The sequence below is a fragment of the Scylla paramamosain genome, chromosome 40, assembly GCF_035594125.1.
Source record: "Scylla paramamosain isolate STU-SP2022 chromosome 40, ASM3559412v1, whole genome shotgun sequence".
NCBI lineage: Eukaryota > Metazoa > Arthropoda > Malacostraca > Decapoda > Portunidae > Scylla > Scylla paramamosain.
Genome location: NC_087190.1, coordinates 13,456,285 through 13,473,790, shown reverse-complemented (window position 1 = coordinate 13,473,790; position 17,506 = coordinate 13,456,285). Strand labels below are relative to the sequence as shown.

Below are 17,506 nucleotides of genomic sequence, written 5' to 3'. Positions count from 1 at the left end.
TGGCTGTGTTTGTCAAGTAAATATATTCGTTTTTATTTTTATTTATTTATTTATTTTTTATTTTTGAAGTTGGGAAGGTCGTGTGTGTGTGTCAGTCCATCTCAGTCTTTCCCTGTTTCTCTCTCTCTCTCTCTCTCTCTCTCTCTCTCTCTCTCTCTCTCTCTCTCTCTCTCTCTCTCTCTCTCTCTCTCTCTCTCTCTCTCTCTCTCTCTCTCTCTCTCTCTCTCTCTCTCTCTCTCTCTCTCTCTCTCTCTCTCTCTCTCTCTCTCTCTCTCTCCAAGCAAAGGTAAGTCACTAAAACCACACTCAGTTTGGCACTCTACATTTGGCACTGTAAGGTGAGTCACGGCACTGCGGCACTGAAACCTGGGCTACAGATGACCTTAGTTAGCTTGAAGGTCACAGTAGGATTTTTAAGGTCACAAGAGTTTACAGTATTGATTTTTAGGGATATTTGGGCATTTTAAGATCATTTGGCACTGTAGATATGGTGCCAAATCCTGTATTGCTTCCTGGCACTGTTGTTTTTGTAGTGCTGTTCTTGTTTTGGCATCCAGGGTTCATATTTTCACTGTTTTTTGGCACCCATGGTCTCTGGCACTGTTTATTGGGTCTGGTGTCACTGTTATTGGCACTCCTGGTCTTATTTTGGTCACTTGGTCTTTGTCACTGCTTATTAGGGTTATTATTTGGTTGGTATCACTGTTATTGGCACTCCTGGTCACATTCTGGGTTCTGGCACTCCTGGCACTCCTGGTCTCTAGCACTTTTAGGGTTGGTGTTGGTGCTGTTGGTTGGTGTCACTGTTATTGGCACTCCTGGTTACATTCTGGGGTGGTGCTGGTGCTGTCCGTGGTGTTGGTTGGTGTCCGGTTTGGTGTTGCAGGTTTTGAGTCATTTGGCATTAATGTTTTTGCGGTTTTGTTTATTTTTCTTGTTTTTTTTATGGTTTATTTACATTTCTTCTTGTGTAGTAATTTCTCTATTTCTCTCTATCTCCTCTCCTCTTCTTCTCTATCAATTTCTGTCTCTCTCTATCTCTCTCCTCTTTATCAATTTGTCTCTATCTTCTCTCTCTCCTCTTATTCTTCTCCAGCAATTTCTGTCTCTACTCTCTTCTTTTCTCTTTCTGCTCCTTCTCTTTTCCTTACCCTGTTATTTCTCCTCTTCTTCCTTTTATTCCACCTCCTCTTTCCCTCCCTACACCACCACCACTCCCACCTTACCACCAGCATCTCCCACTACCACCACCATCACCACCAGCCACTAACAGCCTCACATACTCAGAGGAGCATGCCTGGTCAGCTGCCGACAACAACTACTACCAGAGCCTGACCGTCGACCTCCGCAAGAGACACAGGGTCACTCGCATTGCAACACAGGGCAAGCAGAACACACGGGAGTTTGTCAGCGAGTTTGTGGTGCAGTACTCGGACAATGCTGACCTGTGGAAGACGTACAAGAATCCTATGGGCTTATATAAGGTACTGCTGGCTTCCTGGCTGGCTGAGGGAGACAGGGAGTGAGAGAGAGAGAGAGAGAGATAGGGGTGGCTGAAGGAATGGGAAAGTAGGGTTAAGTTAAAGGGATGTTTGGGTTTGTTAAGTGGGGAAAATAAAAGGGTGTGTTTTGGTTTGTTTTTTCCTGTTTATTTATTTATTTTTATATCTATTTGAGGGAGAGAGTAGGAAAAGAAAATAGGTTGGAATATTTTTTTTTTTTCAGGTTGGAAAAGTAAGAATGTGTTTGTTTGGTTTGTTTGCTTTTCTACTTTTTTTTTATTGATTTGTTTGGGTTTGTAAAAGGGTGTTATTGTTGTTATTGTTATTGTTGTTGCTGTTATTGTTGTCACTTTTTTTGTGTGTGTTGTAGATTATTAATATTTTTATGTTTTGCAGTTCATAAGTCTGTTGTTTTAGTATATGTGTGTATATGTGGTATGTTTATTATTATTATTATTATTATTATTATTATTATTATTATTATTATTATTATTATTATTATTATTGTTACTGTAGATATTATTATTATTATTACTACTGTAGATATTATTTGTATTACTATTTACACTCTTGTATTTATCTATTTATTTATTTATTTATTTATTTATTTATTTATTTATTTACATATATTGTTTTAATTTTAGTGCCTGCCTTATGTAATTCACCATTTTTATCAATTATTATTTATCAGTGTTATTTATTTAGTCTAGATTATTATTATTATTATTACTGTAGCTGTGTATCCATTTATATATAACTAGTTACCTGCATCATTGTAATTATTATTATTATTGTATACGTTGTAAATTTTTTTTGCATCTGTTTAGCTGTATTGTGAATGCATATATATATATTTTTTGCATTATTATTATTATTATTTTATTCTCTTGCATTGTTATCATCACTTACTATGTGGTATTGAGCATTATATATGTATCTCCATGCATATGTTTATTTATTTGTTTATTTTTTATCAGTTATTGCTATTGTTGGTGGTGGTGGTGGTGGTGGCGGTGGTGCATGAATGGCTCAATCAGTCTGGCATTATTTTTGTTATTGTTCTTGGTGCTCAGTTTATTTTGCATTGCTGTTCTTGCTCTTGTTCTTGATCTTCTTGTTGATGTGGCATGGTTACCTGGTTTGTTTATCTCCTTGTTGTTGTTGTTGTTATTGTTGTTGCATGTGTAGCTCAGTCAGTTTGTTGCATTGTTGTTGTTGTTGATGATGTTGTTGTTGTTGTTGTTGTTGTTGTTGTTGTTGTTGTTGTTGTTGTTGCCGCATGAAGTCGCCTGTCATTATTTTCCTTTTTTTTTTTTTCGTGTTTTCTCTATCTCGTTTTCATACATTATTATACATTCACAGTTTACATCATGCGTCATACATACAATCTATACATGAAAAGTTTGCCTGCCTTTCCTTATTATATTTTTCTCTCACTTCTCTATACATTTCATAGATTGTACATTCATCACAGTTATATACATCATTCTATACATTCAGTCACTCATACCAACATACGTATGAACAGAATGCACTGGTATAAATCATCCATTTTTTATTTATTTATTTTTTTTTGTTTTGTATGTATTAATGCTTGTATACATTCATTCATATTTTTTTCTACCTCTTGTATGCAATGTGTCTTTCAGTTAATTCTGCATCGTTCATTTAGGTTAGGTTAGGTTAGTGTCAGTGGATTTGTTTTGTCTCACTGTTAGTACTTTCAGTGACAAATCTATACAGTTTTAATCTCTCACAAAGCATCACAATTTTTACAAGCCTTAGCACCAACAAACACACCATCAGACATACCATATTTTTCTTTTACCTAACTTAAATTTTCCTTAACCTAACTTAACCTTAACCTAACCTAACTTAACCTAACAAATTTTTCCTTAACCAAACTTAACCTAACCTAACCTCACTGCTAGACAAAATTTCTCCTTCAATACACTGACATTTTTTACGCTATTTTTGTGCTAGACTCGTAAATAATTCTGCAAAGTGAAAAGACGAAAATCTTCAGCTTTCCCTCTTTCCTCTCCTGTGTGTTGTTGCAAGCAGTCCTTTTTACAGTGCCAGGAAGGATAAGGAAAGACAAGGAAAGATAATCACAGCAACAAAAGGATTAAACAGCATGAGATTAACAAACTCATAACATCACAGCACACAGTTACCTCGGCACCTTTTAGCTAACACTCCCTCCCACCTTAGCAGTAACAAACACACCATCAAATGTAAATATTTCACTAAACACCATTAAAATTACTAGAATTTAACCTAACACTGAACCAAATAAACATCAAAAGCCACAGCTAACAGGGACCTTTTAACACCCACACACTCACCTTCATCCTTCAGGCCTTCCCAGGTGACTTAAATACTTCGCTAACCCACCTCAAACTAACTTCACATAACACTTCAACTCCCAGTATACAGTTAACAAGGCTCCCTCAACACTCACACACACTTCTAACCTTGCTTCCTCCATCCTCCAGGCCTTCCCGGGTAACGAAGATGGGAACACTGTCTCCACCAACCTGTTCGAGACACCGATAATTGGAAGGTACATCCGCGTCAAGCCTACACGATGGAGGGACCGGATATCTATGCGCTTGGAGCTGTACGGATGCGAGTATTGTGAGTGTCTGTTTTGTTGTGTTTGTACAGGGTGGGGTAGAAATTGGTACCTCGTGTTTTCAGTTTTTGTTATTGTTTTAATCTTTTTGTTTAATGTCTGTGTACTTGAAATAGTGGTTGATATAATTACTTGTTTATTTAGTTAATGCTGTGGATAGGTGGATAGATAAGTAGATAGATAGATATTTTAATGATTACATACACTACTACTACTACTACTACTACTACTACTACTACTACTACTGAGGATAGACAGAGATAGACTGCTAGATAGCTATTTTTTTTTATTACAAATATTCACCACCACCACCACTACCAAACTCTTAACACACACACACACACACACACACAAAACACCACAGTTATTTCCCATGACCCCCCACTCACCACCACTACCCTCACCACCACAGTACCAGAGACCGTGAGCTTCAGTGGCAATGCAATGGTGGTGATGGACCTGAGGGAGTTTCCGGTGGACTCTGTGCGCGACCACATCCGCTTCCGTTTCCGCACCAAAGAGCCAGATGCAATGGTGATGTATGGACGAGGCACCCAGGGGGACTACTTGGCCCTCCAGCTGGTGCAGAACAGGATGGTGTTGAATGTGAACCTGGGTAAGTGTGTGTTTTGGGGTGTTTTGGGGTGTTTGTGTATGTTTTGGGGTGTTTTGTTGGGGTTTGTGTGTGTGTGTGTGTTTGTTGTGTATGGTGTTTGTTTTTGTGTTGTTTTGCTTTACTGTTCTAGTACTCCGGCAATAACAACACATCACACCACCACCACCACCACGACTAACACACACACACACACCCCACCAAGCCACCCACCCACACCCTTCCTACCCTCTTACCCTCCCATCACAGCTAGTTAATTACAAGTACACCAGGATATTTTTTCATTCCCTCTACCACCACCACCACCACACAGTCTCATTCCCTCCCTCATTCCCATCACTTCACTTATTCTCTCCCTTCCACGAACAGGGTCACGTTTCCTTACCTCCCTGTCTGTCGGGTCCCTCTTGGATGACAATTCTTGGCACGACGTGGAAATTCGAAGGGAGCAACGCAACATTACCTTCCTGGTGGATCGTGTCAGAGTGGATGACATCATTCTGGGTGACTTCAAGAGGTTGAATCTAAATAAAGAGGTGAGGTTTGGGGGTTTTTAATGGGGTTTGTGGGGTGTTTGGGTTGTAAGGGGCTGGTAAGTGCTGTGTTGAGGTTGTGAGGAGCTGATAAGTGGTGTGTTGGGCTTGTAAGGAGCTGATAAATGTTGTATTGGGTTTATAAGAGGCTGGCAGGTGGTGTTTTTGTTATAAGGAGCTGGGAGGTAGTGTGTTGAAGTTGAAAGGGGCTGATAAGTGGTGTTTTAAGGTTGAAAGGGGCTGGGAGGTGACTTATCCTAACCTAACCTAATCCAATTCACTTAACCTTAATCTCACCCAACCCAAACTTCACTTAACCTAACCTAACCTAAACTTCACTTAATCTAACCCAACCCAACCCAAACCTCACCTGACCTAACCCAAACATCCCCTAACCTAACCCAATCGTCCCCATCCCCTCAGCTGTACATCGGGGGTGTGCCAAATCTGCAGCTGGGGATGAAAGCGCGGGTGAACTTCACAGGCTGCATGGAGAACCTCAATATTAACGGCACGGCAATCATTCCCGAGATGAGGCAGGCCAGCGACTACTACTCCCGCTACAACAAGAGGCCAAAGTACTCCCTCATCAATATTGGCAGTGTCTGTGAGGTGCGTTTGTGTGTCTGTGAGGTGCGTCTGTACATCTGTGTGTCTGTGTGTGTGTGTAGGAGAGGGGAAGGGGTTGCTATTTGTTTGTGTTCCTTTATGTTGCCTTAGACTAGTGCTTCTTTTATATACTACTACTATTACTACGATAGGGCTAAGTACTCTTTCGTCAACTCAGGGTGCATCTGTGTGTGTGTGTGTGTGTGTGTGTGTGTGTGTGTGTGTGTGTGTGTGTGTGTGTGTGTGTGTGTGTTACTACTACTACTTATCAATTTTATTTAAACCCATTAAAAGATCTAGTCATATTCTTTCTAACCTCTACAATTTGGCAACCCAACCCAACCCAACACTACTTAAACCCTTCACAACTGAACCTAAACCCACAGAAACCTTTAAAAATTATATAAACCCATAAAAAAAAACACTAAACCCTTCACAACTGAACCTAAACACACACACAAACCTTAAAAATTATATAAACCATTAAAAAACAACCCTTAAACCTGTCACAACTGAACCTAAACACAGAAACCTTAAAAATTATATCTAAACCCATTAAAAATCCCTTAAACCCTTCACAACTGAACTTAAACCCATACAAACCCTTAAAAGTAGTATCTAAACCCATTAAAAATTCCTTAACCTTTCACAACAGAACTTAAACACACAGAATCCCTCAAAAATTAGATCTAAACCCATTAAAGGAATCTAATCACATTCTAACATGCTATTTCCCCTTACAGTTTGGCATCTCAGCTGACCAGACCCTGACCTTTACAACCAGGAAGAGCCATCTCAAGTACCCAGCATTTGAGGACCAGAAGAAGATCAACGTGTCCTTAGAATTTAGAACTTACGAGGAAAAAGGCGTTCTCATCCACCACAAGTTCACTACATATGGATACTTCATGGTGGGTGTGTGTGTGTATATGTGTGTGTGTGTGTGTGTGTGTGTGTGTGTGTGTGTGTTTGTTTGTGTGAGGGAGGGAGGGAGGAATAAGAGAAAGGAAAGTGTGTGTGTGTATATTTTTTTTGTTTTGGTCTTCTTTGCCCATCCTAATCCATCTATCCTCTTGTCGCCAATCCACTCTCCACCTACCCACTCATCCACCCTCTCCACAGCTGTTCCTGGACGAAGGGAAGGTGAAGGTGGAGGTGAACGCACGTGGCACTCCCGGCCTGGTGGTTCTGGATAACTTTGAGACGCTGTACAACGACGGACAGTGGCACCGAGTCATGTTTGTGGTGATGGAGAATCGCATGGAGTTGACAGTTGATGACGTGCCCATGCAAACTGTCCGGATCATCTCGGTCATATCCGGCAAGCACTTCCTCATTGCCGGTATGGTCGGAGGCTGTTTCATAGTGGTAGTGGTGGTAAAAGTGACTGTGGTAGTAATTCAGGGTTGTTTTGTTGTAATTGTAGTAACAGTTGTATTTTTTATTTATTTTTTTTTGTCTAGCAGGCTTATAGGTGGAAGTCTACTTGCGTTTCTTTGTATGTTTGTTTTGTGGTGTTTTTTTGGTGTTTGGATGTGTTTTTTAGGTGTTTTAAGCTGATTGGTGATGTCTTTAGAAGCGTTTGAACAAGGTTTTTCATTGTGTGTGTCTGTGTGTCCGTGTGTGTCCGTGTGTGTCCGTCCCTCACCTATGTGGGTGTTGCAGGTGGTGTGAAGGGGTCGCCGGGCTTCCTGGGGTGCCTCAGGAAGATCTCTGTGGTCGGGTACATGCAGAAGCCCAAGGATGAGGTGAGGCTTCCTTCTGTTTGTCCATCCAACTTTTTTGTATCTGTTAATTTATCTCCACTTTTTTTATTATTTATTTATTTATTTTTTTTATAGTTTTTAGTTTTGTAAGTTTTTCTTTTTTCAACTTTATGTTCACTATTTTTAATCTAATATTGTAAGTTTTGTTTCTTTTCTTTTTTCCAACTTTGTTTTAACTTGTTTTTTAAATGCCTTTTGTTTTTATCTGTTTTTTTTTTGTTTTTGTTTTGTTTTTTGTTTTTCTGTGTTTTTTTTTTTTGTGTGTGTGTCTCTATTTATCCATCTAACTATTTCTTTTCACCATTGTTATCCAGCAATCCAATAACAGCTGAAGTGGTTTTGTTGGCCAGCTAGCAAACAAAAAAGGACTGTAACTGACCCCCTGATCCATTAATCCGTCACTCCACTCGACAGATCATACAGCCTTTAAGTCTATCCACTGACAACTCTCTCACCGCCACCCATCACTAATCCATCACTTAGGTTAGGTTAGGTTATTAAGAGGAGGAGGTGAAGGAGAAGCTTGTAATGTGGTAATAGAAGAGTTAGGAGAAGGAAGGGAAGAAAGAGGAGGAGGAGGAGGAAGAAGTTAAGTTAGAAAAATGAAGAAGAGAAGGGCAAATTTGTTAGGTGTTAGAGGATTAGGAGAAAGAGGAGAATGAGGAAGAAGTTAAATCAGAAAAATGATGAAGAGACAGGCAAATTTGTGAGATGTTAGAGCATTAGGAGAAAGAGGAGAAGGAGGAAGAAGTAGTTAAGTTAGAAAAATTAAGAGGAGATGGGGAAACTTGTGAGGTGCTAGAGGTTTAGGGGGAAAGACGAGGAGGAGGAAGAAGTTAAGTTAGAAAAATGAAGAGGAGACTGGCAAATTTGTGAGGTGTTAGAGCATTAGAAGAAAGAGGAGGAGGAAGAAGAAGTTAGGTTAGAAAAATGAAGAGCAGACAGGCAAATTTGTCAGATGTCAGAGGATTATGAGAAAGAGGAGGAAGAAGAGGAACAGTTAGAGTTAGTGAGGTACTAATCCACCTCTCTGCCCCACAGGAAATCATGTACCCAGAAGGCATTGTACGGGCGGCCTGTCAGATCATAGACCGCTGCAATCCGAACCCTTGTGAACATCGGGGCAGGTGCAAACAGACCTCACAGGAGTTTATCTGTGACTGCACGGCCACAGGCTACTCTGGGGCTGTCTGTCATACACGTAAGTATCTGCGTATGTGTGTTTGGAGGTGGTATGTTGTTGGGAGTATCTCTGTGTGTGTGTGTGTGTGTGTGTGTTGTTGGTGTTTGTTTATCTGTCTCTGTTTTGCTTTCTCTCTGTCTTTTTCTGTCCATCCATCCGTCTCTCTCCAATCTGGCAGTGTATGTTACATTATGTCTGTTTTTCCAGCATTATTTATCATGCCAAAGTGCTCGGCTATGTATTACTCCCTCCTTCTCTCCCTTTCCATCCATACTACCTCTAAAACAACAACAAAAAATAAATGATCTAAATAATGTCACAAAAAAAAAAAAATACTGACTAAACAAAAAAAAAGAGAGAGAGAGAGAGAGAGAGAGATAATAACCCTTGCCACAACCCCATACAGCCCTGAACCCCATATCCTGCGCTGCATACGGCATTCAGAACCCAGGCGTTAAGAGGGCTGAGATCTACATTGACATCGACGGCTCAGGGCCTCTCGTTCCCTTCCCCGTCAGCTGTGAATTCTACAGTAAGTATTGGTGGTGCATTGAGCATTGTACTGGAGGTGTTGGGGGTGCATTAGTTGATGCTATGAAGGTTAGTTAGGGTAGGAGAAGATTAAGAGAGGGTCTGATGGGGGTGTTGGGGTGTCTAAGCGATGTTATGAAGGTTGGTTAGGATAGGAGAAGGGTGTTAGGTGATGTTACTAGGATTGGTTAAAGTAGAAGATTAAGAAAGGATCTGATGGGGGTGTTGTGAGTGTATTAGGTGATGTTATGAGGGTTGCTCAGGGTAGAAGATTAAGAGAGAATCTGATGGGGATGTTGCAGGTGTGTTAGGTGATGTGAGGATTGATCAGGGTAGAAGATTAAGAGAGAGTCTGATGGGGGTGTTACAGGTGTGTTAGGTGATGTGAGGATTGATCAGGGTAGAAGATTAAGAGAGAGTCTGATGGGGGTGTTACAGGTGTGTTAGGTGATATGAGAATTGATTAGGATAGGAGAAGATTAAGAGGACGATGGGGAAGCTGAAGTGGTCCAAAGGATAGGATGAGAGTAGAATCAACTTTGTATAAAAAAAAGAATTGACAAAATTTATACCTACATACCTACTTGCTGTAGGTTTTAAAGGACCAGGAAAGGAATAGTAGTATAGTAACAGTAGTAGCTTCAGAATTGACTCGAGATTAGACGAACTCTCACATACATGCATCTGTACACCAAGTCAACCCACAGACCCTCAGTAAATAGTAGTAGTAGTAGTACCAACATAAGAATCAATCCAGAATAAAAGATAAGACCAGCAAACACACACACACACACACACACACACACACACACACACACACACACACACACACACACACACACACACACACACACACACACACACACACACACACACACACACACTGACAAACACATTGAATGAGACCAATGAACACACACAAACTGACAGACCCTCACACAGACACTCAACCCTTCAACTAACCCTCAATTTCCACCCACAGATGACGGACAGGTGCACTCCTATCTCAGCCACAAGCATGAAAAGTTGACAACAGTTGATGGTTTCGAGAAGAGAGGATCTTATGTACAGAACATCATCTATGACGCTGGAATGGAGCAGATAGAGATCTTCGTCAACCGTTCCGCTCGGTGTCGTCAGCGGATCCATTTTGAATGTCTGAAGGCCAAGCTGTTCAACTCTCCGTCCCAGGAAGATGAGGACTTCTTGGTGGGTGTGGTGGTGGTGGTGGTGGTGGTCTGTGTTTTTGTTGCGTTAATCTTTTTTTCTCCTTTCTTTTATCTAGTCTGTGTTCTTCATTCATCTTTCTGTCATTCCATTTGTTCATTCTTGCGTTTAGTGATTTCGTCCATCTCTCTCTCTCTCCTCTTACTGTCTCTTTCTCATTTTGTTTATCTATTTTCTGTTTAATTGTCATGAGTATCCCACCCCCTTTTCAGTATTATATGCATATTATTTGGAATGCATTTTTGGAGGCAGGCAATCTTGGAAAGGAGGGTGAACGACATTGTGACATGGTGAAAGGGGTGCATGGGGCAAACAAGGCTGAGAACCAATGATCTTTCTTTCTTTATTGTTGTGTTTATTTAATTGTTTCACCCATCTTTCTCTCTATCTTTGTCTTGTTTTTATCTGTTTCTGTTTTATCTAGATCGAGAAAACCCACACACCCGCTCCAGACACTCCAAGCACCAACAAAACACCTACACAAACTACCAAGATAAAACACATCCCTTAAAACTCGTAAAGAACCCAAGCACCCACTCCAAACACCCCAAAAAAAGTAAAACCCCTTTAAAAAAACACCCAAAAAACCCAAAATCTTTACAAACACCCAAAAAAACCCAAAACTCCCTTTAGAAAACACCCACACTTACTACAATTAACCAGAAAATTCGAATCATACTTTACCACACTTATTTCTGTCTCCCTCTCCCCCCCACAGCCCTACACATGGTGGGTTTCGCGTACCAATCAGCCCATGGACTACTGGGGCGGGTCACTGCCTGGGTCGCGAAAATGTGAGTGTGGGCTGATGGGGACCTGTGTGACGGATAAGTGGTGTAACTGTGACGGCGGCCTGGAGTCGTGGCTTACTGACAGTGGGGAGCTGACGGTCAAGGAACATTTACCGGTCCGTCAGCTGAGGATTGGGGACACCGGCACTCCGCTGGATGGCAAGAAGGTCCGGTACACCCTTGGGCCGCTTATCTGCGAGGGAGACCGTAAGTGTGGTGTTGTTTGGTTAGGTTATCAAGTGTGGCTTTTTTTTTTTTTTAACAGGACCAAGGGCAACGAAAAATCATGGAAAAGAAAAAAGAAAAGGCCTACTTATTGCCATATCCCATACAGATGTTAGATAGAATGGTCCATAAATAGTGATAAGTGTCTTGTAACCTCCCTCCTGAAAGAGTTCAAGTCACAGGAAGGAGGAAGCACAGAAGCAGTCAGGGAGTTCAGAGTTTACCAGAGAAAGGGACAAATGACTGAAAATTGACCCGTGTGGTGTTACGTTAGGTGAGGTTAGGTTATTTTAAGTGTGACCTGACCTTTGTGGTACTGTTAGGTTACATCATAAGTGTGACCTGACTGCAAGCATGACCCCACAAGCATCTATATACCACATATCATTAGTGAAACCCCCATGTGACCTAGTATACAAGTGTGACCTAAGTGACCCAGCTCCAGTGTGACCCTTCCTGTTCCCCCACAGATGTATACGACAATACTGTTACTTTCCGCAAGGCTGACGCTACGATTAATCTGCCTCGTTTCGACATGGGGCACTCTGGGGACATTTTCTTCGAGTTCAAGACCACAGTGAGGGATGGCTGCCTCATCCACGCCAGGGGGCCCACAGACTACATCAAGATATCCATTGTTGGTACGTTAAGTGTGTGTGTTTGTCTGTGTTTTTTGTAATGTGTGCCTGTGTGTGTTATCTCTGTTTTCCGTGTCTGTGTTCGGTTTCCTTAGTCTCTCTCTCTCTCTCTCTCTCTCTCTCTCTCTCTCTCTCTCTCTCTCTCTCTCTCTCTCTCTCTCTCTCTCTCTCTCTCTCTCTCTCTCTCTCTCTCTCTCTCTCTCTCTCTCTCTCTCTCTCTCAGGTTTTAGATTTTATTTGTAAGTGTCCTGTTCATTAATTTATTCATCCACTTACATATTTATCCACTTACTCACTTCTACTTCCACTTCTTACCCAATCCACTCACCCACTCTTATCCAGCCACCCACTCACCCACCTCCACCTATAACCACGCACACCCAAACATCCCCCACGCACCCACACACAACACCACCCCATTCATTTATCCACTCATCCACAGGGGGCATTGAGCTACAGTTCCAGTACGAGGCGGGGTCAGGGCCGATGAGCGTTAGTGTGGAGACGAGTAACGTGCTGAATGACGACACGTGGCACTCCGTCTTGGTGGAGCGCAACCGGAAGGAGGCGCGGATGATCGTGGATGGTGGGCAGAAGGGCTTGGTGGCCGAACCTTATGGGCCAGTTCGCGCCATCCACTTGGAGTCTGACTTCGTTGTGGGTGAGTGGATATTTATTTGTTTATTTGTTTGTTTATGCAAGATCACCTTTAAAAACAGCCTAAAATTTTTAAATCTCACTTAAAAACAAATTTAAACCTTTAAATTTTGCTTAAAACCCTTAAGTCTCCCTTACATTTTCCTTTAAAACACTCTTAAATCTCCCTTAAAACACTCTAAACCCTGAAATATCCCTTACAACATCTAAAATCTTGAAATATACCTTAAAACACCTTAAAACCCTTAAAATACCCCCAAAACACCCCAGAATACCCTCCAAACTCACAACCTAACCTAAACCACCCCTTTACACTCACAGGTGCCACCCTAGACTACCGGGATGGTTTCGTGGGATGCATCCGAGCCCTGATTCTGAACGGGGAGCTGCAGGACCTGAGGGGCCGGGCGGAGAAGGGCATGTACGGGGTGCAGCCAGGATGTGTCGGGAAGTGCAGCTCTAACCCTTGTCTCAATAACGGCACCTGTCATGAAGGCTATTCAACATTTGAGTGTGACTGCAGATGGACAGCCTTCAAGGGACCTATTTGTGCTGACGGTGAGTGTATGACGAATCTTACGCAACTCCCGTTTTCACCCATCACTCCCTGTACCAAACTAGAGACAGTACATTACCAATCTTACCCTCTTCCAATCTCGCTCCCTTTTTTCACAACACCTCCTGTTCCTCCCGCAGAGATCGGAATCAAGATGCTGACAGATACAATGGTTCGTTATGAAATTCCTGGGACTTACAAGACCACCATCGCTGAGAGGATTCGAGTCGGCTTCACCACCACCAACCCTCGCGGCTTCCTCATGGGTCTCCATTCCAACCTCACTGGGGAATACCTCACGCTTGCTATCTCTAATTCAGGTGTGTTCAGGGCTGAGGGTGTGTGTGTGTGTGTGTGTGTGTGTGTGTGTGTGTGTGTGTGTGTGTGTGTGTGTGTGTGTGTGTGTGTAGGGGTTTTGGGAGTGTGTTGTGGGTGTTGGTGGTGTTAGTGATGTTCTTTGTTTGTTTGCTTGTTTGTTTGTTTGTGTGTTTGTTTTATGCTCTAGAAACTGCTTTAAATTCAGTTCTTTTTAACATTATTTTATTTATTTATTTATTTTGTCGTAAAGCAACTTATTTTTACTTTTTTTATGTATTTTTGTGTATTATGGATTAGAAACCACTATTAATTGGTATTCTTTGTGTGTGTGTGTGTGTGTGTGTGTGTGTGTGTGTGTCATGCTCTAACCCTGAAAAAAATATCTGAGCCTTAAGGACAAACTAACCTAACCAAAAAAGAAAGAAAAAAATACCTATCCTAACCCAACCTTGAAAAAATATAAATAAATGAATAACCTAAAAACAATAACCCAACCTAATCCATTAAGTAAATAAATAAATAAATAACTGAATGGAATCAAACCAAATAAATAAATAAATAAATAAATAAATAAATAACTGAACCTAACCTAACCAAAAACCCCAAAGGTCACCGAACCTAATCTAACCTCCCATTCTCTCCCACCAGGTCACTTAAAGGTCACATTTGACTTTGGGTTCGAGCGTCACGAGAAGGTTTACGGCAAGCGAACCTTCCATGAGGGACAGAACCATGACGTCAAGCTTTACCGGTCCGACTCTGGCCGACGTCTGACTATGCAGGTGTGTGATGGGTGTGTGACAGGTGTGTGTCGGGTTTTTGGGGGTGACGGGTGTGTAGTAGAAGGTTTGTAGGAAGTAGAGGAGGAGGGTGGAAGGGAGCAAGGGGAGGAGGAGGTGGAGGAAGAACAGGTGTGTAGCAGGCTTGGAGGAGGAGGAGGAGCAAGAGGAAAAAGAGGAGAATCATGAATAGGAAGATAGAAGAGAATAACAAATAAAAAGGGAAAAAGGAAGAGGAGGAAGAAGAGGAAGACCACGTAGAAGGAAGAAGAGGAAGAGGGGGAGGAAGATCACATGTATTGGGGAAGCCTCAACGCTTAAAGTACCACCACCATGACCACCTCCACCACCACCACCACCACCACCAGAGTGAAGCCAAACAAGAGTGAATAGTTACAAGTTTCAGGGAGAGAGAGAGAGAGAGAGGGAGAGGGGACGTGTGAATGAGTGTTGACGCAAGGAAGTTTGTTTTGTTGACGTTTTTAAAAGCTTGTATGTGTTCCTGTAATATTGTTTTTTTTTCTTTTCTTTTTTTCTTTTTTTTTGCATACGTACATTTACCAAGGAATGTGTCTTTTCAACCTCTCTCTCTCTTCTCTCTCTTAGCCTTTTTTTCTTTCTTTTTTTGTATTTATTTATTTCCATTTATTGTTATTTTATTTTTCATTTCTTGGTATTTTCAGAGCAAATGTTTATCAGGTTACACTTTTTTCTCCATTTTTTTTTTACCTGTCATTATTTATTTTTTTCTATTTTTAATTTAGTCTATTACTTGATTAATTGATTGGTTTCAGTACGTTATTTTCAACTATTGCTCCCCACTTCAGTTTCACATGAAAACAACAAAAACACTCTTCTCCACATTCACTAACCTAACCTTCCACATTTACCAATCCAATTTTCCACATTCTCACCAACCTAACCTTCCACATTCTCACCAACCTAACCTAACCTTCCACATTTACCAACCTAACCTTCCACATCCCCTAACCTAACCTTGTACATTCACTAACCTAAATTAACCTAGCCTTCCATATTTACGAACCTAATCTAACCTTCTACATTCTCTAACCTAACCTATCCTACCCTAACTTACCCTAACGGCCTAACCTAACCAGTCCGAACCACAGCACACCCTAAACCAACCCAGTCACTACAGATGAACCTAACCTAACCAAGCCTCCACATTCACTAACCTAACCCAGTCACTTCAGGCAACAACAACAACAACAACTACAACAGACAGTCACATTAAACCAAGAAAAAAAAACAACAATAATAATAATAATAATAATAATAATAATAATAATAATAATAATGATAATTCTTTCCATACTCATTAATAACCTAACTGAAACAAAGTCACGTGAAACCAACAAAAAAAAAAAATATATATAATAATGATAATAATAATAATAACAACAACAACAACAACAACAACAACAACAACAACACTTCTCTCCATACTCAATAATTAACCTAACCTAACCTCACTTAACCTAACATCAAAAGACCCTAACCTAACCTAACCTAATCCCTTCAGGTGGACAACTACGAGCCAGTATCTTGGACTTTTGACGTGAAGGGTTCGGCAGACGCACAGTTCAACAACATTCAGTACGTTTACATCGGCAAGAACGAGTCGATGGCCGAGGGTTTCGTTGGCTGCATATCCCGGGTGGAGTTTGACGACATATACCCGCTCAAGTTCTATTTCCAGCAAGACCGCCCGCCTAATGTCATTGCGGAGTCTAGTAAGTGGATGGATGGATGGATGGATGAGTGGGATGGTGGGTTAAGTGTGTGTGTGTGTGTGTATTTCTCTCTCTCTCTCTCTCTCTCTCTCTCTCTCTCTCTCTCTCTCTCTCTCTCTCTCTCTCTCTCTCTCTCTCTCTCTCTCTCTCTCTCCAAGGTTAGTCTTATTCTTGTGTTTTCTTAATTTTTTCTTGCTATGTTTTATGTGTGTGTGTGTGTGTGTGTTTTTTATAGTTGTTTTCTTCCAAGTATGGCTTCTCTCTCTCTCTCTCTCTCTCTCTCTCTCTCTCTCTCTCTCTCTCTCTCTCTCTCTCTCTCTCTCTCTCTCTCTCTCTCTCTCTCTCTCCTTATCTAGTCAATTTATTTTATTCTTGTATAGAAACTAAGAATAATGATGATGATAATAATAATCACTGACTGACATTGTGTGTTTGTGCGTTTGTGTGTGTGTGTGTGTTTAGTTATATCCAGTTAATTTATTCATTTATTCAATTATTTATTTCTTACCACCTAAACAACACACACAAACTTTCAATAAATGTTTGTGCATGTGTCTGTGTGCATCTGCGTACGTGCGCGTGTTTGTGTGTGTGTCTAGTCTAGTCAGGGCTTGAAGGTCATGAGGGGTCACATTCTGGGGGTCTTCCTGGTGTGTGTGTGGAAGCCGTAGTGTGAGCTAGCATTGTGTAGGGGGGGTGGGGGGTGGGGAAGGCAGAGAAGGGGGTCAGACGTGCATGGCGACCTGGCTTGGCGCTTGGTGACCTTCAGTGGGTGTTATTAGGTTAGGTTATTTTGAAGTCTGAGGTCAGCTTGTGGTCAGGAGAGTTTGTTATGGAAGGATTTGCTGTGTGTGTGCGTGTGTGTATGTGTGTGTGTGTGTGTGTGCATTTTTCACAGTTTTATTTTCATTTATTTTTATTTTTAACACAGACATATTTAATTTTAATATTTCACTTTTTTACATATTTAATTTTAATATTTCACTTTTTTACATAGATTTTTTTAGGGTTTTCTCTTTATTTGTTATCTATTTTTACATATTATTTATCTATTACTTTTTTAGGTATTTTATTTATCTTTTTCTACTAAATCACACACACACACACACACACACACTTAAGTTAGATTCAGTTGGTTTGGTTAGTTCAGTTCTTTTAGCCAGCCAGGGAAGTGAAGGGCATATGT

At 41.1% G+C, this 17,506-nt stretch overlaps 1 protein-coding gene across 3 annotated transcripts in view; it reads left to right on the top strand.

Annotated features, from left to right (window-relative positions):
- Positions 1-17,506, top strand: part of LOC135092501 (neurexin-4-like) — a 31,418-nt gene that overhangs the window by 9,406 nt on the left and 4,506 nt on the right. For 2 of the 3 annotated variants that reach the window (XM_063991066.1, XM_063991068.1), the window contains 17 exons: positions 4,001-4,142; positions 4,553-4,756; positions 5,123-5,289; positions 5,710-5,898; positions 6,639-6,806; positions 7,018-7,237; positions 7,561-7,643; positions 8,703-8,862; positions 9,251-9,376; positions 10,358-10,584; positions 11,321-11,600; positions 12,089-12,259; positions 12,699-12,917; positions 13,235-13,471; positions 13,610-13,789; positions 14,436-14,569; positions 16,110-16,320. In XM_063991066.1, the coding sequence (XP_063847136.1) occupies positions 4,001-4,142; positions 4,553-4,756; positions 5,123-5,289; positions 5,710-5,898; positions 6,639-6,806; positions 7,018-7,237; positions 7,561-7,643; positions 8,703-8,862; positions 9,251-9,376; positions 10,358-10,584; positions 11,321-11,600; positions 12,089-12,259; positions 12,699-12,917; positions 13,235-13,471; positions 13,610-13,789; positions 14,436-14,569; positions 16,110-16,320 (3,118 nt within the window). Of the gene's footprint in view, positions 1-1,287; positions 1,485-4,000; positions 4,143-4,552; positions 4,757-5,122; positions 5,290-5,709; positions 5,899-6,638; positions 6,807-7,017; positions 7,238-7,560; positions 7,644-8,702; positions 8,863-9,250; positions 9,377-10,357; positions 10,585-11,320; positions 11,601-12,088; positions 12,260-12,698; positions 12,918-13,234; positions 13,472-13,609; positions 13,790-14,435; positions 14,570-16,109; positions 16,321-17,506 lie in introns of all 3 variants that reach the window. The other variant, XM_063991067.1, reaches the window with a different exon arrangement.